The sequence below is a fragment of the Zalophus californianus genome, chromosome 3 (genome assembly GCF_009762305.2).
Source record: "Zalophus californianus isolate mZalCal1 chromosome 3, mZalCal1.pri.v2, whole genome shotgun sequence".
In the NCBI taxonomy this organism is placed as follows: Eukaryota; Metazoa; Chordata; class Mammalia; order Carnivora; family Otariidae; genus Zalophus; species Zalophus californianus.
Window position 1 is genome coordinate 190,263,343 of NC_045597.1, and position 27,917 is coordinate 190,291,259.

Consider the following 27,917-nt stretch of genomic DNA (forward strand, 5'->3'; position numbering starts at 1 on the left):
TGTTAGAAGATCTTTTATTTGTTACTGAAGCTTTACAACCCCTGGTGGCTTCCGTTATTTATGGGATTTCTCCCCGTAGTTGCAGTGGAAGGGCCGTTCAGTGAGAGGTGCCCCGGCCAGTACCTTCGAGGGCAACCCCAAAGACAGGCGACCCTGCCACAGCCTCATCCTCAGTTCGTGCTTCTGAGGTACTTCCGTGGAGTGAAATGAGAGGCTCATGGTAGCTGGTTTTTACAAGCAGATCTGTTGTAAACGTCTTCAGTGCTGTTCTATTAGAGTTGTTCGTACTTACGTCCCTGTCTCCCGTCGCTTACTCAGGCCGGGCTTTCCACCCTTTCATCTCCCCCCCCCACCCCTGCCCCTCATTGGCCTCAGCGTGCTGTATACAGCTTTCCACAGCAGCTAAAGAATCGTCTTCCTCAAATTTGGCTCAGTTTACAACAAATGTCCACTTGGCATCTAACTGCAGCTCTTCGGTGTCAGATCGGTGTGCTTTTGGAGTGCCGTCCTTGGCTTCTCCGCGCTTCCTGCCAGTCCTCTGCCCCTCAGCGCAGCCTGAGTGTGCGCGGCTCACCCCAGAGCCCCACTTACTCCAGAAGAGGCTGTGCCATGTACAGTCGTGCTAAGGCAGAGGAAGTTGACAGTGTAAAGGACGTAATTACGTGGCATATTGAATAGCAAAACATGGCAAAATCCGTCGGCTAGTTACCTCTTTTGCACTGTGCAGTGAATTGGGGTGAGGGGAGGTGAAGGGATAGGCCACTTCGGAGCCTGGTCACCCAGGACCCGTCAGCGCGTCTGAGCAAATTGGGAGTGGAGGAGGGACTGGGGAGGGGGGCGCCCCAGGGGCATTTGAGCAGTTCCGTCAGTGGCCCAGTGATCGCTGGTGGAAACACTGGAGCCCCTGGTGTGGGGCGAAGAGGATCCCCGCTCCTGGGGTGGGAGCTCAGTGACCTCCTTCCTTCCTCTTCCCCTGCTTCTGTTCCTGTCTTTGCTGCCTCACAGGTGCCACAGCAAAAGTTCTTGTTAATTGATTAATTCAAGCAAATCATTTAAACCAGAGAACATACTTCACTGATTAAATTTACTAACATTTATTGGACTCTGCCAAAAATGTCATCATCCTTAATGAAACACAAAAGCTTAATTTTGGATGTTGCAGAAGCCGGGTGGTGCTGTGTAAACAGCAACTCAAAGGCAGCCCCTGGCCCCCGGCATCTTTCTGCAAGAGAGCAGGAGGCCAGGCCCGCTGTGAACCGTCACACATCGGGTTGGGGGCACTTACGCATTGTTGCCTACTGAGTGATTCCAGTACGCCAGGTGCTAGGGATCCAGAGCTGCAGCCCTTCACCATGGCCCTGACCACGTGCGTGTGCGTGCGTGTGCCCCTGCACGCGCAGCAGTGTTCCGGCACGGCGTGGGGAGACTCCGAGGTGGCCACACTGGCACCTGAGGGTACTGGGGGTGCAGGGCCTCCGCGGAGGATCTGGACTGTGAGGGGAGGTGGGGCTCCAGGTGTGGCTTCTGAGAAGGGATGGGAGGAGGAGAGGGGCATGCTCTGGATGGCGGTGACAGTGCGCTCCGGGCTTCCGAGCGACGGCGCCTTGTGACCTCCGTGGCGAGCCCCGTGTGGCCCGGCCGTGAGGCTGGGGAGGGAGCAGCACTGGGTTTGGGAAGGGATCCTTGTCCTCCCTGGGGTTCTGAACCGATTAGGAAGTAAGACGAGACACTCGGGCCCCTGGAAGATCAAATTATCGCTTTCTGTTGGTAAAGCTGTACTGGAAAATAAAGCTTATCTGGGTTTCGTTCTGGGGAAACCAGAGTCAGAGGGTCTTGCCTACCAGATTCCAGGCAGCGCGGGCGTCCCCCACTCCTCCCCTGAGCTCCGAGCACACTGGCCCCCGGATTGCAGGGTTGAGAAGGGACAGCCTGTTGCCAGACGGAAGTCACTTATCCCTGTGGGGTCCCCAGTGGGGTCTGGCACCTTTGCAGGGGGGCTTGTAAAGCGGCAGGAGTGTTCGGGCACTGGGAGTCTCTCTTTGTGGAAGGAAATAACAGGAGCGGACGGTTCGTGTCGCTGTGGAATTTCAGGTGCATTATCTGTCTGCCAGCAGCTGCTGAGCTGTAAGCCGAACAGAGCCATGGTAAGGTTGGCCTGCAGTGGACTGGGTTTTGGGGGCTGCGGTGAATGGGATTGCTTTGGAAGCTGTTTCAGTAACCAGCCATGGAAGAATGAGGTCTTGGACCAAGGCAGTGGCCGTGCAGAAGAATTTGAGATTCTGGTGGTAGGATCAGTCATCTGTCATGTCCCCTCCGGCCATCCCTGGTGGGGGTCCAGTCATGGAGTTTGGTGGCAGAAGGGTAAAGCTCAGCTTGGGCCACGTGGACTCTGAAGTACTTCCCAGGGGAAATACGTGGTTCTAGAATGCAAGAGGGTTCAGAGCAAGGCTGCCCTACAGATCTGGGGGCCGTTGGCATTGGGGAGGAGGAGACTACCCAGGTGGTAAAGGGAAGCTGAGGAGGGCCGTCTGGAAGCACCCACACGTAAAGAGTCAGTGAAGGAGGCTGAGGACCAGATGTTCCAACTAGGGGAGGCAAACCAGAAGTCGGCGTCACGGACGGACGGATGAGTTAGGAAAGGAAGGAACCATCAGTGATGCCAGATGCTGCCCAGAGGTCAAGTTAGATGGTGGCCTGGGCAGTGGCAGCCTCCGCCCGGGGTGGCGATGGAGCCAGGTTGCGGTGGTCAGGAGAATGGAGGAACAGTCCAGAGAGTCCCTTCCTGGGACTCACTGGAAACGGAGGTTGGCCAACAGCTTGACCGAAGAGGTGTTGGCCGAGCATCTCCTGGGTGCTGGTCACCACCCTGGCTCTCTTACCTGTTACCCAAATAGAACGTGAAGTTCATGGAGAGAGTGAGGGTACAAAGCAAAAGGGTGCATAGTCCCTGTTCTGGAAGAGGTAGAAGCTTGTGGGGAGGCTGGTAGGGAAATCTGTTCCATTGCCGTGTGGTGTTGTTATCCCCATGGCAGAGCTACGCCGATGGCACCTGAATCCCAGTTCCCTGTCTGCACTGTCCACCTCATCCGTGGAACTGGGAGCTGTGCGGGTGAAGTGAGTTACCAGATGGGACTGCGTGGCCCGTGGTCCAGGTGTAGCCACAACAAGGAGGGTTCAGACGGGGGGAGAGGCAGGCCTGACTCCCACTGTCACTAGACGTTGTTCTTCTCCTTGTTCAGCGCGAATGATTTAGAAAATAAAGACAGAGCAGAAATTGGGCATCATGCCAGGGTTTAATGAAGTCTTATTTGGGAACAATCGGAGAATCTTATTTTTATCACTAATTAAAGGGGGCCATTTACAATAGAAATCTTAAATTCGTGGAGAAAGAAAAGGTGCAACTCACTTTTCTTCTTGCTGAAGTTCTTGAATAAACTTCTTTTTAGTGGAAGGATGGAAATACTTATTTGAAAATATAATTAAGACTGGTTTAAAAAATGATCCCAAACTCATCACTCACGTCAAGTAGGTGCCACCACCAGCCTCCAGAAGCCCCTTATGCCCTGATGGTAGGTAGATCTTTTATCTGTTATCCAAATAAAATTTCCCATTTTGTGGAGGAAGTGACTTTTAAAACAACATGGAGCATTGGTACAAAATATCTGGATGCTAATGAAATTGGTTAGCAGTGTTGGGTGAAAGAGTAAACGTTTCACTGTATGGTGGTAACACCATTTAGGACTTAGGTGTAGCTCCTGTCACCAGAATTGGTAGTGTATGTCACCAAAATTGGTAAAGTATGTCACCAAAATTGAGAAAACAGCACCTCCCAGTGATAACAATTCCAGATTCTCAGCTCAAGTGATTGTGTGTTACTCATTTATTTACATCCATGTAGTTATTTAAAACATGTAAGATATTTCACTTGTTGAATGAGCAAATATAGACAAGAACTTGATAGTTAAAAATTGCCCAACCACTGTAATCTGGGGTAATATTCATGCTTTAAATCTTGTTAACATTTCAGGGCTGTAAACATCATGAGTAGTTAATGGTTATAGTTCAGGAGAGCAGTGCCTCCCTCTGACATCCCACTGCCTGCAAGTTGCTGTGGGGGAGGGAGACTCATCCATCCGTCCCTCCCTCCGTCCCGCCCTCCGTCCCTCCAGCTCTCCATCCACCTATACAACCATCCGTCCCTCCATCCGTCCCTCCCTCCGTCCCTCCCTCCGTCCCTCCAGCTCTCCATCCACCTGTACAACCATCCGTCCCTCCCTCCGTCCCTCCCTCCATCCACCTGTACAACCATCCATCCCTCCCTCCGTCCCTCCAGCTCTCCATCCACCTGTACAACCATCCGTCCCTCCATCTGTCCCTCCCTCCATCCACCTGTACAACCATCCGTCCCTCCCTCCGTCCCTCCCTCCGTCCCTCCAGCTCTCCATCCACCTGTACAACCATCCGTCCCTCCATCCGTCCCTCCCTCCGTCCCTCCAGCTCTCCATCCACCTATACAACCATCCGTCCCTCCATCCGTCCCTCCATCCGTCCCTCCAGCTCTCCATCCACCTGTACAACCATCCGTCCCTCCATCCGTCCCTCCATCCGTCCCTCCAGCTCTCCATCCACCTGTACAACCATCCGTCCCGCCCTCCGTCCCTCCAGCTCTCCATCCACCTGTACAACCATCCGTCCCTCCATCCGTCCCTCCCTCCATCCCTCCAGCTCTCCATCCACCTATACAACCATCCGTCCCTCCCTCCGTCCCTCCATCTGTCCCTCCAGCTCTCCATCCACCTGTACAACCATCCGTCCCTCCATCTGTCCCTCCAGCTCTCCATCCACCTGTACAACCATCCGTCCCTCCATCCGTCCCTCCCTCCGTCCCCCCAGCTCTCCATCCACCTGTACAACCATCCGTCCCTCCATCCGTCCCTCCCTCCGTCCCTCCAGCTCTCCATCCACCTGTACAACCATCCGTCCCTCCATCCGTCCCTCCCTCCGTCCCTCCAGCTCTCCATCCACCTGTACAACCATCCGTCCCTCCATCTGTCCCTCCAGCTCTCCATCCACCTGTACAACCATCCGTCCCTCCATCTGTCCCTCCAGCTCTCCATCCACCTGTACAACCATCCGTCCCTCCATCCGTCCCTCCCTCCGTCCCCCCAGCTCTCCATCCACCTGTACAACCATCCGTCCCTCCATCTGTCCCTCCAGCTCTCCATCCACCTATACAACCATCCGTCCCTCCATCTGTCCCTCCCTCCGTCCCTCCAGCTCTCCATCCACCTGTACAACCATCCGTCCCTCCATCCGTCTCTCCAGCTCTCCATCCACCTGTACAACCATCCGTCCCTCCATCTGTCCCTCCAGCTCTCCATCCACCTGTACAACCATCCGTCCCTCCATCCGTCTCTCCCTCCGTCCCTCCAGCTCTCCATCCACCTGTACAACCATCCGTCCCTCCATCCGTCCCTCCAGCTCTCCATCCACCTGTACAACCATCCGTCCCTCCATCCGTCCCTCCAGCTCTCCATCCACCTGTACAACCATCCGTCCCTCCATCTGTCCCTCCAGCTCTCCATCCACCTGTACAACCATCCGTCCCTCCATCCGTCCCTCCCTCCCTCCCTCCAGCTCTCCATCCACCTGTACAACCATCCGTCCCTCCATCTGTCCCTCCAGCTCTCCATCCACCTGTACAACCATCCGTCCCTCCATCCGTCCCTCCCTCCGTCCCTCCAGCTCTCCATCCACCTATACAACCATCCGTCCCGCCCTCCGTCCCTCCCTCCGTCCCTCCAGTTCTCCATCCACCTGTACAACCATCCGTCCCTCCATCCGTCCCTCCAGCTCTCCATCCACCTGTACAACCATCCGTCCCTCCATCCGTCCCTCCCTCCGTCCCTCCAGCTCTCCATCCACCTGTACAACCATCTGTCCCTCCATCCGTCCCTCCCTCCGTCCCTCCAGCTCTCCATCCACCTGTACAACCATCCGTCCCTCCATCTGTTCCTCCAGCTCTCCATCCACCTGTACAACCATCCGTCCCTCCATCTGTCCCTCCCTCCGTCCCTCCAGCTCTCCATCCACCTGTACAACCATCCGTCCCTCCATCTGTCCCTCCCTCCGTCCCTCCAGCTCTCCATCCACCTGTACAACCATCCGTCCCTCCATCCGTCCCTCCCTCCGTCCCTCCAGCTCTCCATCCACCTGTACAACCATCCGTCCCTCCATCCGTCCCTCCCTCCGTCCCTCCAGCTCTCCATCCACCTGTACAACCATCCGTCCCTCCATCTGTCCCTCCCTCCGTCCCTCCAGCTCTCCATCCACCTGTACAACCATCCGTCCCTCCATCCGTCCCTCCCTCCGTCCCTCCAGCTCTCCATCCACCTGTACAACCATCCGTCCCTCCATCCGTCCCTCCAGCTCTCCATCCACCTGTACAACCATCCGTCCCGCCCTCCATCCCTGCATCCATCCATTCATCCATCCTAGCTACCCCAGGGGCTGGCTCCTTTGAGTGCACCCTGGCTTTAACAAGGTCATCTGAGGGATGGACCGTGGCACCATCTTAGCAGGCAGTGGTCACTCTAGCCTTTGCACACCTGAACGATTCATCTTGGAAGGTGTTGAAGTGAGGCACACAGAGATGCCGGCCCTCAGGTCACATCCTTGGGGCATTCAGCAAGTAACAGCAGCAGCAGTTAACTGGAGGGGGGACACTGTTTCTCCCTCTCGTGGGGAGGATGGCCACACCTTATAAGACAGTCACTTCGTCTCCCCTTTTCCCTCTTGCTGTTCTTATTCTTGAGTCACATGCTTTCATTACTCATCATTAAGTTTTCCCCTACTTTTACGGGTTATCCTATGGCTCTAAAGCAGTCTATGTTTTGTTTTGTTTTGTTTTTAAGATTTATTTATTTTATTTGAGAGAGAGAGAACGCAAGCGGGGTGAGTGGCAGAGGGGGAGGGAGAGACTCTTAAGCAAACTCCATGCCCAGCGTAGAGCCCAGCAGTCTATGTATTTTAGAACAAAATATTTGTAACTCGTTTCCTTTTGCCAATTGTTTATCGAGTCAGGAAGACAAAAATTATGGGGGAGATGGGAAAATGGAACAAACGTGAATAAAAGTTCTAATAAAGTAAAAGCAAGATGCTACAGTTCTTAGAAATTGTCACTTCGGTTTATATAATTAACGTGGTAGAACAATTAGGATTTTAGTACTTAATGTGCGGCTCATGCTTCGTACAGCTGTCTGTCGCTCGGGGAGAATCCTCACTGTAAAAACGTTCTCTTTGGCCATGAGCTCACTCCCTCCAGCCTCCAACCAGGAGAGGTAGAATTCTCATTTGCACTTGGAATTTCATAAAATGAGGATTTTATAACACATTTGACTTGTCCTAGAAAGTTTCTCAAGTCTCCCCTTCATGTAGAAGAACATCTGTAGAAAACATCTGCAGAAATCTCCGAACAGCCTAGCCGTGTTCCATTCTGGCTCTTGGTGCTCTCTGCAAGCTTGAAGATTCTAGCGTGCCTGGTCATCCAGCGAAGTAGCAGCTCTGAGGCTGGGAGTAAAACAAAAATGCCTCTGCGCTGATTATCAGAAACCCCATTTCGCTCCCTCCCCTCAATAAAAAAAAAGAAGTACATTGGCAGTCACCCCAACAGTCGTGACTTTTGGTCTTCGGGTTTCACTTCGCCTGCATGGCCCGTGTTTCGCAGCTGATGGAATCTGAGCTTAGATTTTATTTCTGAGTTCACATAATGATTTTTAAAATGTTCTAATATACGTCTTCAAAGACCCCAGATCGATACGCCAATGGTTTTGAAATGACAGAATGCTGCGATATTCCTCTGTAATTTAAACATGATTAGCTGATGAAGCTTGTGATCAATACACTGCGGGAAGATAAATTAATTGATATCATCCTTTCGGGATCAGAGGCCCGTTGGAGGCGGGATGTAACTAATGAAGCTGCCGCTTCATCTCTGAGAGCCATTTTTTACATCCTGCATTTTCACTTCATCATATTTACACGATCATTCATTTATAGGAAAGCCATAAGCTGTGGACAGACCAGTTCCCTATTAAAATTTTGTTCATTTGGAAAAGAAACTGCAGACACCATGTGCGCTCCCTCAGTGTTAGAGCCTATCACTGGGGACAATGGCGTGTTCCTTTGCATGGACGTCTTTAAAAATAGCAGCTCTTGGGACCAAGACAAGGATTGAACACTGTTGAACTTCATTACAGCTGGTCCCCAGAGACACACATCTCTTCAGACAAAAGCTGCAGTCCTTCTGCAGTGACACCTATTGGTGTGGGAAGAGTTTTCTTATTGTGGACTTCCTTTCCAATTAAATCCAGCGTGCTTTATCAGCAAGCCCATTTGCCAAGAGAAGTTATGGCTGGTTGAATTTAGATTTGTATTGATTAAGATAAACTTCCAATGTGTGTAGTAATATATTTAAGTAAAGTCTTTGATATAATTACATGTCCTTGGCTATAATTCTATGCAGCAGCTTATAAAGTTAAGAGTAATTCTTTAGGCTGTGCAAAAGATAGATTTTTGATTTTCAAGGGGGAGGGGGTTGGTTAAATTACCCTCTCTCGTTTCGGATTATTTTTGCTGCAAGTAACTGGAAAAAATCATAACGTTAGAATAATTTGAACAGGACAGGTGCGTATTTTTGTTTTGTTTGATGGTCAAGGCTTCTGAGGTGGTCTGGGCAGGGCTGCTGAGGCCGTCGGTGGAACCAGAGGGCCGCTCCTTCTGGCTTCTGTCCCCAGCACGGCTGCAGAGGCACAGCTCACATCTGTGCCTTTCCAGCAGCAAGAAAGGAAAACGTGGAAGGAAGAAACGGGCCAAGGGCCCTCTCAAGGAAGATTCCTGGAAACTGCCACGTGAGCCCTCGACTGTCATCCCCACGGCCAGCACTCGCCTGCATGGCCACACTTAGCCCGGGGTGCAGGAGAACAAGGTGGAGGAGGCTCTGGAAAATGCCATATTTATTCTGATGGTCCTGTGCCCAGCCCAGAGTCAGGAGCTCTGTCACTGTGGAGGAAGGGGGTAGTGGGTCGCTGGGACAGCTAGCAGTCTCTGCCACGTTCCCAGTATTTGGAAACCAGCCTCACATGGATCCCTTTGTCTCCCATCCACTAGTTGCCCAGAAGATTGTGGCCACAAGGAAGAAGCAGCAGCTGTCCATCGGGCCCTGCAAGTCGCTGCCCAACTCCCCCAGCCACTCGTCTGTCTGTTCTGCACAGGTGTCCGCCGTGCACATAAGCCAGGTACGTGGGGCGGGATGGCATGGCAGAACTGGGGGGCGGGCCGGTCCCAAGGGTGCTCTCAACCAGTTCTAAGCTGGATCTCTTTTTTTTTTCTTTTCAACTTTATAAATAACAGCATGTTGGTAATTGACTTCACATTTCCTTGAGAAACTGCTGTAGCCAAGTGGATTTTATGGGAATCATTCTTCAGTGTTTCCGTCTTCATGCTGCCTGTGTTATGAGGCATGCTGGTTCGAGGTGTGCAGTGCTATCTTTGCTGTTGATTTATATTACCCTGTGTCGGTCCTGGTTCGAGTCTGCTCAGGGGTTGAATGGTGGTGGGTAAACCTCAGCGGCTAATCCCACTGTATGCTTAAATTTGGTAGGAGCCCTCAAGTATAATTACCATCTCCCTTAGGTTACATCTTTCCAGAGTAACAGTCTGGCAAATTATTTACTTGGAAGCAAACAAAATAATTGTCACTTTAAAGAACCAAACCCACAGCCTGCTAAGGAAACCATTGACTTGGTTTGCCTGCGTGTGTGTTTTTAATTAACATTTCTCAGGCAGGCATTATATTGGACTTTTTAAAAGGCTACAGCGAGAAAGTTTGGTATGGCGCTTCCATTTTCCTTGGGGAGGTCAGTAAGTGATGGCATTTCTGGTACGGGCCTGTGAGGGTAGACGCAAGGATGTGGATGTCTCCACTGTAGGCGTTTCATTTTCTTTGAACCTTCAAATGTCTTCAAAAGTATTCAGATTTTCAGAGTGTGCATTAGGTTCTGTTGAGACAAACAGCACTCTTTCCACATCCGATCTAGAGCCATGAAGGAGCCTTAGAGCCAATTTAGTTCAGCCAACCCCTGCATCTTTCAGAGGAAATAGAACATAATTACCTTTTAACTCCCTCCCCCCAATTTTTAAATCAAATGAGAGACCTCTCTTTCTCAAGTCAACTTTACAAGATGATTGGTATGTTCTAGAATGAGGCCATGTTCTGCTCGAGCTAATCAACTAGCCAAGTCAGAGACGCTACCTGACCTGTCCTGCGGGCCTCTCTTCAGTGTGACTTGCTAACTTGTCACTTATGACCCCACAGAGGTGGTGCCATCAGGTTTCTGGGGCGTGTCGTTAATAAAACCTTGGTTTCCATCATTTCAGACCAGTAACGGAGGCGGGAGCTTAAGCGACTACTCCTCCTCTGTCCCGTCGACGCCAAGCACCAGCCAGAAGGAGCTGCGAATCGACGTCCCTCCCACTGCCAACACGCCGACACCTGTCCGGAAGCAGTCCAAGCGCCGCTCCAACCTCTTCACTGTGAGTGTCTTCCCCGGAAGAAATCTGAGTGATTTCGGAGAATTTCAGGCACTGTCCGTCTACTTGTTGCCAGATGGTTTAGTGTTACTTGTAGAATCCAGACTCAGTTAACGAGAATAGCCCTGACTTCTGTGGAAGTCTAACAAAACTCTGAGAAGCAAAGGTTTGGGCACTGAGGAAAATGTGAATTTCTCTGTGCGCAGGGAGTCCAGATACGTGTGTCAGAATGAAGAGTTGAGGGCCTTACGAAGGTATTTATTATCTCGTGATTGTCCCGGTCTCTAGCGACAGACTTGTTACTCTGGGTACAAGATGACAAAACTGTGCCAGAGTTCCCAGACGTGTGCCCCTAACCTGATGCATGGGAGGCATCAGCCGCTTTGGTGCACGGACCCCCCTCTTCTCTGGCTGGGGCGCCTGAGGATTTATTACGGAGAGGGGGGAGGTTGGGCTTGGTACCAGGAGCCTTCAGTGTTTCTCAGACGCTCCTCGACATGGGGCTCTCCACTGGACTTTTCTTCAGAGTTGTTTATGGAGCATTTTAAACCTGTAGGTCCCCTCCTTGGGCTTAGGTTTATGAACTCAGAATCTATACATGGGCCCCAGGCATGTGCAGTTTTTAAAAGCTCCCTGGGCAATTGGGGATGCAGAGAACCCCTAAACTAGTGAGGAGGCAAAAGTGCTCTGACCACATCCCTTCCCGTGCACTCAGCAGACATTACTAATCAACCACGAGACGCTCTGCAGCTGAGCCCAGAGCTGTAGGCAGAACTGCTGGCCTGTGACTGGAGTCCTTTGACCTCAGAAGAACGTTTTCCCTCCCGGGACCAGGCCTGTGCATTACAAGTATATGCTTTTCAACCAGTGCTTTTGCTCCCTGGGGACACCTGGCAGTTTCTGGAGAAATTTCTGAGTTGTTACAACTGGGAGCCAGGTTGAGTCATGGGTAGCAGCTGGGGTTGCCGCTAAATACCCTACAAGCTCAGGTCAGCAATACAGCACAGAGTCATGTCGTGCCCTGTTTTAAACCATTGGACTTCCACTTTTGGGTGATTACCGCTGACTTAGATGCAGACGAGTCCAGGATTTCCTATCTTGAACTAAGGGAGAGCTCTGCAGGGGTGGCTGGGAGCCTCAGCTGACCTACTGCCTTATTTAGAGATGGCATCCCTGAGGTTGTATGCGGCTGCCAAGCGCAGTAGAACCCCACGCCTTTCCTACCATGTTCGAGGCAGTTTTCCCATTGGAGAGTCGTAATTGCCAAGATCTGCCTATGGACCCTCCCCTTTCCTTTGCTGCCCTCTGCCATGTCGGGTCAGACGGACGCTGCAGCTGGGGTTGCAGAGCAAGGACCAGACAGACCAGACCCAGACCCCGGGCTCCAAGTTTGCTTAGCCTCTCTGGGCCGGAAACAGCAGCATTCTCTGTGAGTGGTGCTGCTGGAAGAATCCCCTGTGGGGGCGAAGGGTCTTTGTGGCATGGATTTCAATTTTGTGTCACCACCTTTGCAGCCATGGAAAGGATTTCTGACAGTGCTAATAAGCAAAAGCAGTTGTAGGACAGTGTGACCCACTGGGAGGGAGGTGTTCAGCTTTCTACAAAATGCAGGGGAGTGCGTGATGTGGTTATAAACTGGTACCTGATGTAGGAGGCTTTCTCGTGAAATGATTCACACAGCAAGAGTAGCAGCAGTTCCCAGCTCGCCCCACACTGGCAGCATTCGTGTGTACCCAGGCCGGGGCCTGGCGGCTGGGCGGTGTCACCCGCAGAACGGGCTGCAAGCTCACTCGTGACTCGCGGACCTGGGAAACTGACTCCCGGAGGCGCAGAGATGGTTGGTAGTGAGCAGGACAGCAGCATACCAGGGAGGAGGGAGGGCTCCCGACATGGACCAGGAGGCTTCTTTATCCTTGCCACACCTGTTAGGGCCTGGTGGGGAGAAAGAACATGCAGGCTCACCACACCTGCCGGGGCCGCATGTACTGGTCATCTCACCTATTCTGAGGAAGAGGTGAGAAGCCAGAGGAAGTCTCTTTAAAAATAGGGCTGTTTGGAAAGAGCCGCAGCACGTACCCATTCCTACTCTTTATAAAGTGGCTCTGGAATTGGAATGTGCCAGAAAACATTATCCTGGACCCTGCCCACTAGGTAACCATGACAACCCAGGTTGCATACAAAGGAGAAACTTTAAGGTAAGAAGAATCAAAAATAATAGTAATTCTGTTAATAAATACTTCCCCACTGCTGTCTGTGGAGACCAGTTTTCCTGTTTGTCAGGAGTAGTTCTTACCAGAGTCAGCCCACATTCAAGACAAAGTGTTTTGGGGAAGAAGGAGGGGCAACAGGATGGAAGTGAGGCATAAGCCCCCCTGCCCCCTCCCCGGCTTCTCCAGGCCAAGCACGAGTGCGTGTGTGGTGTGCAGGCATCCGCGAAGAGCCCGGGACCCCCAGCTGCCAGGGCCGGGCGGGGTAGGTGTGGAGCCAATAAAAACCCATCCTTACGGTTACTGAAAATCCCCATTAATTATGTGATTAATGTGTTTAATAGTGCAAAAACCTCCCCGTGAACCTGTGCATTATCACTGCTTACTTGCTTTCTCTTTCAATGTTGGAAAACAGCTTGAGAGTGAAGCACTTTAGAATTGAGTCGCCGTGCAGCAGTTCTTCAAGGGAATAGAAATTTGGGGTTATGAAAGAAGCAAACACTGCAGTGGGTTTGCATCATGACATTTAAGGAAAAAGGCTAAAATCCCAGGGCGGGACCCAAATGTGGGTCATTACTGGGCTTGATGTTGAACAAAACGGTGTTGGTGATGTTGATGGTAACGTGTGGATATTTTTAAGTTCAAGGTCTTAGAAATAGGAACTCCACTAGATGTCAGTGTCATCCAAGGAATGAGAAGAGGCAAGTTAGTTTTGAAATTGTAGCAATTAAGAAACTAAATTCACATTATTTCCAGTTTGCACCTATTCTTAAATATGTAAAATTCACACTCTTCGTCCCTGGCAATTGTTGGTCATTATTGGCTTAAATTGGTGAAACGTGTATTTACTCAAAAGCATCTGGTAGGAGGACAGACGTGCTCTAGGCTGAACAATGTTAGTGAGTAAAGATCCACGCAGACGGGGACTGTAACACCCAGAGGAAGGAGCACTGTCCACCTTATTTATTAGACCGTCGTAAAGAGGCCAGAGGTAATTAGGTAGTACACACATCATTTTTCAAATACTGCACTTATAAATTTTATAAAGTAGACCTGTAATGTACCATTCTGGGCTCACTGAGTTTTGCAGTCCCAGATGTTTATTTGCATATATGCACATTTTTAGACAAAAATCACATGCATTCTTCACAAATTAGAATAAACTTCAAATCGCTCCCGTAGTAGCAGATTATGTTCTATTTGCAATAGGAATTAATCAAAATCTAAATTATATCTTATTTTGCTCATTTCTTTGAAAAAAATCATTGTTTTGAGAAAAGAAGTATTAAAAAGCTACGTCCTTTTTGGTTTTGTAGTGTGGGTTCTTAGTACAGTTAATTTAGTGTAGTTGCCCTAATGTACACATGGTTAAAATGGTTTTATTAGAAAATATTTTTATGGAGAGACAGGAATAAAAAACACAGGCACGTACTTAGTGGGGCTCATCAAACACACACATTTTGCCACAGCTACTGCTGCTGCTAAGAAATAACACATCTTGGGTAAAAGTCGAAGCCCTCCAGGTGTGCCTCCAAAACACATGCACCCTCCTCCCCTGCCCGACTCCCTGCCTGAGGATGAGCATCACCTTGAATTTGGTGTTTTTCATCCATCTGCCCATCTTAAGCTTACTCTAGTCACTGGGCACCGCCTTGCTTCTTTTCAGACTTTAAAAAAGCAGTGTCATTTACATGATCCTTTGAGAAGCTCCCCCCGTCATGCCCGCCAGTCCCAGTAAACAGAGCCAAGCATACCCAGTAAGCACGCTGTGCAAAGAACCCTAGAAGCCCACCGTAAAAACAAGGCAGCAAAGCTGATGGTACGCACTGCACCATCTGTGTTTTGCCTGTTGAGGAGGAGAGCGCGGGTCCTGCCACAGGGTGTCTGAGTCGAGGGCTCGCCGTGGGTTGAAGGGGGAAGGCAGGCTTCTGTGTGATAGTGTGGGTTCCTGGCAGCGTGGCTTCCTGCCCCCGTACGCAGGTGGTTGACGGCGTGTCCCTCTGTGGCTTCTTGCGTCACGTGGGAGAAGGTAAACATTTGTGCAAAGAAGGAGGTGATAATGAGGCTGACTTAACCGTTCTTTCTTCCGTATCCGGGGCTGGCGAGGGTCACTGTCTCTCCCCGGGCTCGCCGCTGACCCCTGCGCTGAGCCTGGTCCACCCTTGGTAGTTTCCAGTCGCGCGCATCTGGCTGGTCCCCGAGCACCGTCACTCGTGCCCTGCGCAGCTGCCGCCCAGCACCGCTTCGTGCGGGAGGATTCCACAGAGTGGTTTCAGCAGAGCAGTGGCATGTGCCATGGGCGATGTGGTCTCCGGGCTGCCAGAAGACTCGGGAGACCCCACTGCAGATTCCTGCATGCTGCGGCATTTCCTGTCCAGGGGTTGGTTTCAGTGCGGTTGTTGGGCACCGCAGCCTGGGGCACGGGGAGAAGTAATCGAGGGGCGGGGGTGGGGCGGGCCTTTCTGCCCAGCAGCTGGCCAGAACCTTAGAGTCGTCAGGGAATTTCTGTGCCACTTCGATGGTGAAGTCTTCCCAACTTTCTTCCTAACTTTCAGGCAACGTGTGTGGTCGGACAGAGGTGGGCTCTCTGGCAGCCTGCCCCCCTGGAATCTGGGAGTCCTGCTCAGAGAACAGAGGGACTGGGGGGCAGATGTGCACGCCTTGAGGAAGATGTTCATTTTTTTATGTTTGTTAATTACTCTGGTTAACAGAGAATAATGAAGGTGGATTTTCAAATTTGGGAAATTTGGAATTCATCAAATTCCCAGAGTCCTATTAATGATCTGTGTTAATTAAAAAAAAATTTTTTTTATATTATCATCGGGAGCTTTGAATCTTCTTTTACAAAAGGAAACCTCAGGTGCCCATTTGCAGTAAGATATGGCAAAAGGAGAATTGAGGGCTATTGCGTAGCTCTGACTGAACATTATTAATTAAAGAATTAAAGAGAAAAGTAAGCCCCTACCCTGTAGCTGAAATTCATGACAAGGAATCAGTACCTCCCATTTCCTCTCAGCCCAAACGGACAAATTCTGCCTTACATTTTTCTGCAACTTTCGGTTTGTTGCTTTTTCATTTCCCATTACCTCGTTCCAGGCTTTTCTGCCACCCTAAAGAAAAAAAGTGCACGGTGCCTGACACATAGTAGGTGTTCAGTAAATGTCGGCTCTCACACTCATCAAAGGGGCCTATTTCCTAATGAGCATACATGCTCCTTGAAGTGCCACATCTGAGTTTACATCATGGGGACTTTTCTCTCTCACACACCCAGTGACGCTGCCCCTTTTAATATTTAAAAAAAGAAAAAAGAAAAACCGGCTGCTCCATCTCACACCCCTTTGAAATTGGATTTCATTAGCTCTTCGCTGCAGCACCGGACACCACGAAGTCTGTGCATTTCATATATCATCTCAGATTTGAAAAGCACATGAAAATATTTCTCCATTTTCAATATTGCGTGAGTAATGTTCCCATTGAAAAGTAATGGAGTGAAGTTGTCACTTGTCAGCACAGTTATTAAGGAGGACGAGTTTCAGATCTTTCTCTCATAATAAAATAAATCTGTCAGAAAATCATTGTGCTCACACTTCCTCATGCCATCCAGAGATGGAGACTGAGCTGGGGTGCTCCTTCCGCTTCCTAAAGTCGCCGTGCGCTCTGGGTCGTGGCTTCCCTGGGTGGCACGTGGCCGCCTGTCGCCCCCGGGCGGGTCACACAATGTCAACAACGCCGCCTAGAAGACTGTTCTGCGAACTTGGCAGACGGAGCTGCTCATTTTACCCCAAGTACTGATGTGTTGTCAAAAAAGAGGTTTTTCAACTTTCTTCCCCTTTGTTATTTTGTTGTGGTGTGGTTGACACTACTTTGACTCTAACCATCCAGAAGCAATTAAAAAGAGAAAAAAACCAACATTCACAGCACCTTGGTATGAATGAAGGGTGCACAGTTAAATTGCTCCTCTCTGTCGTCATAGAATTTAAAAATCCTTCAGGGGCGCCTGGGTGGCTCAGTTGGTTAAGCGACTGCCTTCGGCTCAGGTCATGATTCTGGAGTCCCGGGATCGAGTCCCACATCAGGCTCCCTGCTCAGCAGGGAGTCTGCTTCTCCCTCTGACCCTCTTCCCTCTCCTGCTCTCTATGTCATTCTCTCTCTCAAATAAATAAATTAAAAAAAAAAAATCTTTAAAAAAAAATTTAAAAAAATAAAATAAAATAAAAATCCTTCAGATGTTAACTCAACATACACCTTTATGGGGTAGGTTTCCAAAACAAGCTGCAAGGAGGCCTTTTCTCTGTGGCTGGATTAGCTGCAGCCTGAGAACGCGCTTTCCTGTTGGGCGTTACTTTCCTATACGGTCCATTGGTTTCTAGTGATTGAATTTTGAGCTCTGTAAAAAAAGAATTAAAAGGTAATTTTGCAGAGGAAAAGTAGGGGGAAAAGTTTAAGGAATTCTCCGTAGAACGATGGGTCAGTGGAACGAAGTACTCGACAGGTCGCTTCTCGGGTGTGTGCGTGTGCACGCGCCTGCATCATCCATGGCTTCTGGGTAGGGATTCTCAGACACTGTCCGGATGAGGGCAGGCCTGCAGATCCGTGAGCTGCAGCCCTTGCCCAGACGCTAACTTTATTTTTGCTTTGCAGTCTCGGAAAGGGAGTGACCCAGACAAAGAGAAGAAAGGCCTGGAGAGCCGCGCGGACAGCATCGGGAGCGGTCGAGCCATCCCAATTAAACAGGTATGCTGCTTCCCCCTTTTTCCCGTTCCTGGAGCTGGAGACACACCTCAGGTCTCTCCTTGCTATGATGCTGGCTCGTGCGCCAAGGTTTGTTTGATGTGCTCTGTTGATGAATGTAGAAGTCACTCACTTGACATCAATTAGAAGAGGTTCCTGTGTGTATTAAAATAGGATCATTAGAATAAGAAGAGGGAAAAATGTGACAACAGATCTAATGAAGTGCAGTCTGCCCGCTGCATATGGAGTGTGTTTCGAGGCTGAGCTGGCTTCAAAGGCTGCCTTTGTAGCTCGGCTTTGATTGGGCCGCTGCCGCCAGTCGACAGGGGTAAATCAGATCGCCGTACAAGAGCCCCTTGTGATCACAGGAATAGCCCGATGTGGCCCTAATTTGCTCTCGCAGACGGACATCTGAACACTGTTTCAGGCTGGTTTGTAACAACGAGGCAATTAGTTGTGATAATCATAGCCGGTGTGTCAGCTGTGCGCTCTTGTTTGTAATTTGCTAATGAAGGAATTGTAACTTTGATTAGGTTCAGTTTCATTTAGACCTTATTATATAAAGGAACATTTACAGCTGTAATGTGGGGCCTTAATTAAACTTCCTCATTACACAACAGGACTTGAATTCAAGCATTTGTTTTGGCCTATGTTGCTAGCCTGGAATAGGTTTTCATTAGCCCAGAAACTGGGTACCAAATTACTTTATGTCTCAAGGAAAATGGGAATTCACGTGACATATTTTGGTATTATAGTTCCAAGGAAAATAAAAATAAAGACTTCGACCCAGCACTGTGGCTCCTGGAAACAGCATCTTTTACTTTGTGAAAGAAGTCCAATTGATTTAGAGTGCATTCTGCTTGAGAAAGGGGGGAAAAAAAATCTGCGGGCAGGAGAATAGCTCTGCCTCTTAAGAACAGGGCTGTACCCGATTTGTCCCTCTGGGTGGATTGCTCTTTGCCATCCTCTTCTGCAGGCAGGCACCCAGTTTCCATGCCCTTCCGCAGCTCCGGTTGGCACCGGCCGCCCTTACAGAGGGCTGGAGTCGGTGCACAAATACAACTTCACCCATCTGAAACCAGCAGAACGCAGCATTAGCCGGGGCTGGGCAGTTTCAGCATGGACGGACGGGAACAGGTGGGCCAGGGCCCGAGCAGGGACTCCCGAAGCATTCAGATCCCGAGCCACAAAGTCGTGGACTGGCTCCGGGCGCCACTGAGAAAAACCCTCTTCCCTCCTCTTTGCTGGGGGGCGATGTCTTCGCTCTAAAATGGTTTTGTTACTGTCAAGGTCCACACACGTCGTTGCTTATTCTTTTCTTTGTGTGCCTTTATTTATACACCGAGCTGTCTACAGGAGGTGATTTTAATGTGTGATTTTTCTATTGATTCTGTTTCAACTAGAAAGAATTAGGAAAATCATTTAACTCCTTTTCTCTCATTTAAAAAATTCGTCCTGGGACATTTCCTTTTGGGAATATTAAAACCTAATTCTCAACCACTTCCTTGATTCATGCCTATTGTCGATTGGGGGGGTGCCGCCCTCCACAGGGGCTGGGCAGGCCCCTGGCGTAATTGGAACCTTCACTCAATTTGTACCCTGCTCATCTGCAGCGGGGGCCTGCCGTACAGACTAGGTTTTCAATATGTGTGCCGATTGGAGTTGACCATCAAGCGTAAAATGAGTATTACCCAGTCTTTGGAAGCCTTTCGATTGTGAATGTTCAAAATAACCTCGTTGAAATCTAAATCATGGTTTGGTTTCCCGATGAGTCGTGGTTCAGGAGCGCGCTCAGATCCTTGTGCCTCGTGGCTGCCACCACGGGCAGACTCCTTCCTAGAAGTGCACACCTGTCGGATCAGAGTCCCCCATGGCAGAACATTCCAGGACCTTCCAAGCCTCACATTCCCCATCTGTGAAATGGGCCCTGGATGATAATCAGAGTCCCCTGAAACTCCAGGATGTGGAGATTCCAGAGAGAATTTTTTTAAAATTCCAGCAAAACTGGATTTTCCAATTAGTCATGCTCAGGGCACCTTTGTTGGAGCCTTTCTGTGGGTCGCAGGGATTGATGTGAGTTTGTAGACGGTCCTACAGATTTATATCACATGCCCACGTGTGCTGTATTTGTAAAGGATCTGAGATCATTAGAGATGGTCTGAATTCCTAACCCTCCCCTCGCCGTGACTTCAGCCAGCGGAAATGAGGGGCAGGACTGCAGAGGAAGGAGCCCAGGGGCTGGCATGTTCTTTCTAGACACTCGCTAGACCTGTTGTCGAGGAAATGAACAGTTAGATGAGTGCTTAATATTGGTTAAGAGCTTTTCAAATAGCGTCCCCTCGAATCCCCCACACCTCCACAGGTGAGGTGGCTGTGGTATCCTTGCTTTAAATGAAACCCGGGCAGGGTGAGCACTCTAGACCAGGCCGCTTAGGGAAGCGATGGGGCCGAGATCCGGCCGCCAGCCCCTCACCCCAGCGCCTGTGCTCTCGGCTGGGGAAAAGCCTTCAGAAAGCTTAGGAAGCGAAGTTATGTGTTTTAAACAAGTGAGCCCTGACCTCAGACAGATAGCTTCCGCTTATGTAGAAGAAACTTCCAAGACAGCCAGCCGCGACACGTTTCTCCGGGGACCATGCCGCTGCGCTCACCTCCAGGCCTGGGAGGGCTTGCTTTGCCCCGCCGCGGTTTCGTTTGCTACCCTGCCCTTCTCCCCAGCACTGGCCCTTGGCCTTCTCGAACAGCCACGTTCAAGACTTGGTCTGCGCGTGGGAGCCCCATACCCCGGCTCCTGGGCCCGTCCCCCCGTGGCAGAGAGACCATCCTGGAACCTCGGCGACCTCCCTGGGGCTGGTGATGGTGATGGGTTTGGGACCAGCCAGTGTTTTTGATCATCACAGACTCTTTCTTCCCCCTCCTCACAGGAGTCTTGTGGCAGCTGGTTTAGGACACAAGCAAGGTGGTCTTCACCACGCTTTGCCACCAGATTCGTGTTGGTCCAGATTGAATGTGGTCCAGCAGATTATTTTAACCGTGCTTTGCTCACATTCTGCAGCTTGTTCATTTTGAGAACAGAGGCCCCTTCCCCCAGTGTGGGAACCAGCTGGAGCATGCTGGCCAAGGATTTCCTTTCCTCCCCTTTGCCCCAGGTAAAGATTCCTCATCGAGAATATGACTGATTTTCTGCAAAATAACTTCATTTTTTGAGGACATGGGCCCACCTCTCCTTTTTTGTCCTTTCTGGGGCCTTAGAGGAGAATTAGTTCAGAGAGTTCTATTTTTCCTTCTTTTTTTTTTTTTTAAACTAATAAGGTAAGGTCTGTTCGAATAAAAATTAAAAAGCAAAGCAAGAAAAATAAAAAAAGCCAGAGGCCCGGCTCAGCGGCGAGTGGGCTTGTCACGTATTAATTTTTCATTGCTGTGGAGAGTTGTACATACATAATCACTTGATTGCAGTGGGAGTTAGGGAGCTCCTATGGTGTCATTTGCATAAATCTTGTTAAGTCAATGGCAGTTAATGAAGTACAAATGAGCCCGGAGAAGGTGACATGCAAATCGTGGGTGGCAGATGGGAGGTCTGTTTGGGGGACGGCAGCTGTGTGCTCTCCTTTCTTTCTTTCCCTTTGGCATTTTTTAATCTCTATATTATAGTACAGATACACAGCCTCAGCCCTGGCCTCTCCCCTTCCCAGCAGACTCCCGGCCAGAGCCCGGCCTCCCCCCGCCCCCACCGCACTCACTCCACAGAAACAGACCCGATGGCCTCACCTCCCACTTCCTAACAAGCACTAGGATGTATTTGAATCTTTAAAATCTTGGTCAGCTTGTCTTGTCATGCTTCCACAACTGAGAGTACGTATTTCACTTGGTGGGACAAACACGCGAGCTTCTCACTAAATACTTGGAGAGAGTATGTTGTCTCCTGCAAGACTTCGAAGAATGAAAACGAGTGAGAAATGCTGTCTTTGTCTCACTATGCTTCTGTGTGGGAGCCTGGTCTTCCCCCTTGAGACAGGCCAGCAGTGTTTACCCCATGCTTCCCCCCTTTGCACGTGTGCCGTGGGCCTGAGGGGGGCAGGCTTCCCAGGGTTGGTCAGGAATGAGAGGTTCTGGAAGTGGACGGGTGCCCTGAGTCCGACTGTGGCAGAGACCCCTGCCCATCAGTGCGGACTCCTCAGGCGGGCCCCCTCAGCCCTGTCTCAGTCATCACTAGGGGTCCCTTGCCTGCTGGTTTGTGTTTTAAAGCTCCAACTGCCAACGGGCCTCACTGTGAACTTTTAGAGATTTATGGGCAAAACGTGCACTTCCTGCTTTCAGAAGTTGTTTTTTTTTATCTGTTTCATCAACTGGATGATATTTTGAGAGAAACGAGTCTCCGTGGACTTTGAAGAGAGGCAGGCCGAGGGGCGTGTGTGGGCAGCCTGTCCTTGGTGACCACTGTGGTGGTCACTCAGGAGTCACCGGGCCATTGGTTCTCACGGTGAGGGTCCAGCTGAGCACTCTTCCGGTGTGCGGGCCTGTGAGGTAGTGCTGCAGGTCGAGGTCAGTACACAGGTTTGGGATGGATGCCCCAGGGATACATCAAAGGCATGAAATGTCCTCAGAACACCTGTCTTGAAGTCTTACTTTTGACCTTGAACCTGGATGTCATGGTCCCCTCTGGAGGACAGCACTTTCCAACAGCCACCTGAAGCTACCAGAGAACCATCCCCAAGCCCTCAGCCGAAGGGCCGACCTGCATGGGACTTTGCGGTAGCACTCCGCCACCGGGCTTGGGATCCATTTGAAGCAGTGCGTGATTTTGATTCTCAGCTGAGTAGAAAGAAGCAATTGTCAGCTAAGCGAAAGGCACCTCTGGAGTTAATCCCCTCGGCCAGCCTGCCACAGGCCACTACCCGTGTTGTCCAGTACCTGGGATCAGCCCGGGCGGGGGGTGGATTGTGTGGCGCTGGCAGAATAAAAGCCACCTAATGACGCTCACTTTAACATCTCCAACTTGGACACCCGTCAACTGCCAGCCAGCACTTCCACAGAGGAAACAAAATTGAAAAGTGAGCTGAAACTTTTGGGGGGCCTGGAAGGGGGGGCTGTGCTCTTCCTCCCAGGAGCTCAGCAGGAGCTACATCCCAGGGTCCGTCCTACGCCCTGTGAGGTGTGAGCACCACAGCTCCTGTCTGTCAGGCCTGACCACAGAGGAACCAAGGTGAGCGAGAGGCGCCCTGAGAATATGCTGTTCACCCATGTGGCAAATCAGCTCTGCCCGGGCATCGGGGGCCCATTTAGTTCCCCAGAAGCAGATAATTTACTGACGTGGACCCCAGTGCCCTGAAAGCTAATTTACCTCACTTGGGTGAACAACTCCCTGAGAGTATTGCATCTGGTCTGGTTCACGACAGACTCAGCCAATTACGATTATTAATTTAATGGATCAGGTGGGTGCATCACATGCTTTTAATTTGACTCCTCAAATATCAGACTGTCATTGGAAAAACCGTTCAGACTATCTGGATGCCTGGCTAAGAACTGACAGTCGTCCATCTTGGACTAAAGAGGACACACCCCCCCACCACCCCCAGACCCCTCTGCAGCATGGGTGGACGACAGGATGGTCTAAACAAAATGCTTAAAGAAATTACATTAACCAAGATGCAGAATTCATCATTTAAATATAAATCTGCAAAGCAATTTAAAATGCGACTCCCCTTAGTCCTGCAGGCTGTAGGAGGGGGACACAGAGCAGTGTGCACTCAAGTGCTTTGTACACCATAAACTGCCATGCAGACATAATGTTCTTCCCAGTAAGACTCAGTGTGTCCTCTGTGGATCCGTAATCCGGGAGCTGGGATAATACCTGACTAGGTGATTCATTTCAGCAAAATGTTGTTTATTTTCTTTAAAAGTTCAGCAGTGATGGTGAAGCCCAATTCCCCACGAGCTCAGTAATGCAAGCTCACACACAAATAGAGGAAAGTTCCCCAAAGCCAACGCTGGTGTGAATAACCAGAGTTTATTTTTGTCCGGATGAATCAGTAAGGTATTTGTTCCAGGCGTTATTTCTTATCAGACACAATCAGCTTGGAATAGTCACATGCCCATCCTGTGCAGACTTGTTCTGGGTACCCTGCTCAGGACTCAGGGCAACAGAAGAGTCTACGAGCCAGCCTGGGCTCAGACCCCACCCTGTGCCCTCCAGGACTGGCGGATGAGTGTTGGGATGGAGCTGTGTGGCAGGGACCCTGGGAGCCCCAGGAGCTGAGGAACGATGGATTCCCCTGAGCTGGAAAGGTGTGGGGGTGAGGAGGGAGAGGGAAGTGGAGGTGGGGGACAGGCGGAGGCTGCTGCCAGAGGCAGGAAGTGGGCAGAATGAGCAGGTGGCGGGAAGGAGGGGTGCTGGGAGAGGGTGTGAGGAGGGCAACCTGGAAAGGCTGGGGTGTCCCATGGCCAAAGGCTCTGGCCTGCCTTCAGGGGATGCTGGGAGGGGGGTTGGTTTCCCCGTGTCAGCCGGGGGGGGGCGCCATGCCATGTCTCCATGGCACAGCAATGTGGGGGCATGAGACTGAAGACAATAACGAGCTCAGGGCTCCAGGATCCCCCCTTAGGGGACAGCGCCTGTAGGCAGTGTCACCGAGGACCAGAGCCACCTTTCCTTTGTAGAGCGACCGTTGGCCGATGTTCTCCCTAATCCGAGGGTTTCTTCCCTCCTGCTACTTTATCCCGTAGGGTTTAATCCGTCAGAGTATCAGCAGTCGCCAACACTTACTATTTCTGAGTGCCAGAGACTATCTCCATTTGGCAGATGAGGAAGGAAGGTTCAAGGAAAAAGTGACTTGCCCAATATCACACGGTGCGTCTGTCTGCAGGGGCTGCCCTAACAAAGAACCGCAGATGAGGGGTTTCAGCAACAGTGATTTCTAGAGTCCGGAAGTCCAGGGTCAAGACGCTAGCAGGATCAGTTTCCGGTGAGGACGCTCCCTGGCTTGCCTGTGGCTGCCTCCCTGCTCTGTCCTCACATGGCCTCTCCCCTGTGAATCGAGTCCTGGTGTCTGTTCCTCTCCTACTGGCCACGAGTCATCCTGGAGGAGGGCCCTGCCCTTCTGACCTCAGTTAACCTTAATTACCTCTCTGAGGGCCCTATCTCCAAGTATGGTCACACTGGGAGTTAGAGCTCCAGCATCTGGATTTGGGGGGCGCATAATTCAGCCCGTAACATGGGCCTGATTAATAACAGGAGCCCAGGTGTGTGTGACCACAAGGGACACCTGCAGCCATCTCTCCTATAATAGTCTTCTGCCTTAGGCCTTCCTAATGTTACAAGGTAAGGCCACTGTGTTCTCCATATGTTTGGGAATCAAAAGAACCTACTTTGTGAGGCTCCATGTACTGGATAATAAACATACAGTAGTCAAAATATTCTGATTGGAAGGTTTTAACATAAATCCTCCTAAGTTGCAGTAAAGTGAGAATTTGAAATAAGCCTGGTGGGAACACATCCTTTCACGAAGCATGAAACTCCCTCTCTGTGCAGTACGTTTTATAATCGTTGAGGCAGTGGAGACCCTTCAGGTTGGTTTTAAAAGGAAAAGCTGCAATAATCAGTGGTTTCAGTGGGTCCTTTCCCAAGGTGCCTCCTCAGGACTGTGGGCATGTGTCAGGCCTGTAGCTGGGAATGGCCAGGGAAAGCGTGTTGATTCAGCAAGTGCCTGCCCGTCCTGGGGTTCATCTTACACACGGCTTCCCTTCCAAAAAAACAAAAAAATTCCATCGTGTCCACAAGTTACCTAACGTGTCACTGTGGTAAAGGCACAGTGCCATGTGTTTTATCAGTTTATCGTAGGTAGAGAAAATGCCCAGAGAACACATCATTATTGAAGGGAAGGTGAGGCAGGAGCACCAGGGCCTCACCATGAAGGTGATGAGGGGCTGTAAGCCCTCAACCATGGCCCACACGTTTGCAGATACTACCTGTAAAACCTCTGTCTACCAAGACGCCTGAGAAAATCACAGCATCACAATCTCAGTTCTGCTTCGTTGAGCCATTCCTGATGGAGGACTCCGTCTCTCCACATGTAAGAACATAGAACATGGACTAGGACTTCTCCCAAGCTGGCTTTTGTCCTTTGTGAATAAAAAGTTTAGAAAACAAGTGAGCGCCTCTCTTCCTGGCAGGGAGAATCACAGGGCCGTCAGAAATCCATGTTTCATATAAAAACAGCAGTGGAACTCCATGGGGCGTTTGGCTGCTGGACCGGACACTTGGCCAAAAAAGGAGATGGGCCCCTAGCTTTACCAGCCGGTGCCCCGGGCATTCCCTAGGGGCTCCATGGCCCCTGCATGTGCTCCCTGCCCGAGGCGGGCTCCTACTTGCTGCTTGCTCCAGAACCTTTCGCCCGAAGTTCAGAGAAGGTGACCTTGTGAGTCTTCCCAGTCCCTATTTCAGGAAAGAATCAGACCGTGTTGCTTTTTTTGTTGTTTGTTTTTAGATTTTGAGAGAGAGAGCACAAGCAGGGAGAGGGGCAGAGGGAGAAGCAGACTCCCCGCTGAGCACAGAGCCAGACATGGGGCTGAATCCCAGGACCCTGGATCATGACCTGAGCCAAAGTCAGACGCTCAACTGACTGAGCCACCCAGGTGTCCCCAGACAGTGTTGCTTTTATCAGAGAGTTTTGAGTAGCGAAAACACTCTTTCCTTTCTTGCTCTCACAAGGGGACTTATTTCCTACTGACTTACCGATGGCCAGGTCTTCAAACCCTTGGTATGAAAGCTGATACTGTAATTAAATATGTAGATATTTGGCGAAATAGTATAAAATGGGCGTGGGAAGTGTTTAGGCATGGGAAATACATTCATAGGTAGACACTTTTATAAAGTACCTAATATCATAATTATGTTTGTAGACTGGCAAAAGAGACACATTAAAAAAAATACTAACACCTCAGGGCCTTCGCAAACCTTGATTTCCCCAATTCAGGGAGACCTATACCCCACTGAACTTACCTGCTCACATTTCCACCTGCTGAAAAAGTCCACACGATGAACCAGATGATGATTGTGTTAGATTTATCATAGCAACGCTGGCCCCCCTTTCCTCAACCGATGCCTCTTGTGCATCAGTTACTGTTAGATGCTTCAATCCTACGACCTTTAATTCTCTGTCAAGCTAGTGCACAGCTTCTGCCAACAGCAGACGGGAAATCCAAGGCTCAGGGGGTTAAGTCCTATGGCAGATGAGGTTCCCGCACTAACCAGTGTCAGAGCTGGGATTCAAATCCAAGAGTCTTGGAGAATATGTTTCTAGAAAAGTCTTCCATGCCCCATCCCCCCTGATTTAATCCGTGCTTAAAGGACCATCTTTTCTAAGCCAGATCAAAAATCAAGTAAATGGTATCGTCTCCTCATAGGGTTCCATGTGTCGTGGGGCCATCCTCAAAAGCGTGTGCTGTCTGGCACCTGTGACCGACGTGGTACCCACGTGGCAGCATGCCTCATGGCCCGGAGGTTGACCTGTGAAGTCAGGGCTGGCTTGTGAGAGATTTTGACCTGATCTAGGCACAGGGGCCATGCATGGCTCCTAGCTTTGGCTGGCACTGGCCCCTTTAATCTGTGCTTGTCACAGTCTTCCTGTCTTTGGGGCCCAAGTCAAATGCCTTCTGTTCCAGAAAAACTTGCCTTGTCCTCAAGGAGATGTGGCATCTTTCCCCCTCCTCCCTCCCAGGACACTTCCTCAGGTCTTGGATCCTGCTGCCATCTTGTCTGATGCTCATCAGCATGTGCATCCTTCGTGTGTCCGCTCCCCCTGTGTGCTCTCACGCTTCAGGAGGAGTGCTCCCTGGCAGAGCTCCTGCCTTGCCGTGTCGAGCAGGGAAGCAAGCAGTGGTTGTAGACGGAATAGCTCACTAGTGTATGATTTCATGTTTGTTGTAAAGAGTGTGTTCCATTGAAGAAGTTGCACCCAACGTTGTTATATTTTAAAAAACGGAATACATTTTAATTCAGTGTTCTTTACACTTGTTTCAGCTGCATAGAATACTATAGGTAAAAGACAAAATGTACATTTTTTAACCATCAAAGAATCAAACCATTGTCAGTGACCAAAATCACTTGTGAAAACTGGTTTCTTCTAAAACTTCTCTGCTACTTTTCAATATTCATACAGAAGAAATTCCATCTAAGTAAATATCTTCATTATGTATTTTTCTTTATAAGAATTGTTTTATGTCAAACCTGCAAATTTTAGTAATAGGGGACTGTTTTTATAATTGCCAGATTTTTACCCCATTCTTCATTCTGCGTTAACCAGAGCCTTCGTGATTGTAATTAGTGCTAAAAACAAGAATATGTTTATCCTCACAAAGTTATTCTGTAGAAAAATAATTCATATTATTTTTAATATA

General features: G+C 50.1%; 1 protein-coding gene across 11 annotated transcripts in view; it reads left to right on the plus strand.

Moving 5' to 3' along the window:
- The window catches only part of AGAP1 (ArfGAP with GTPase domain, ankyrin repeat and PH domain 1), a 527,767-nt gene that overhangs the window by 249,915 nt on the left and 249,935 nt on the right, over positions 1 to 27,917 (plus strand). For all 11 annotated transcript variants that reach the window (XM_027588845.2, XM_027588846.2, XM_027588847.2 and 8 more), the window contains 3 exons: positions 9,169 to 9,296; positions 10,438 to 10,593; positions 17,439 to 17,531. In XM_027588845.2, the coding sequence (XP_027444646.1) occupies positions 9,169 to 9,296; positions 10,438 to 10,593; positions 17,439 to 17,531 (377 nt within the window). The remainder of the gene's footprint in view (positions 1 to 9,168; positions 9,297 to 10,437; positions 10,594 to 17,438; positions 17,532 to 27,917) is intronic.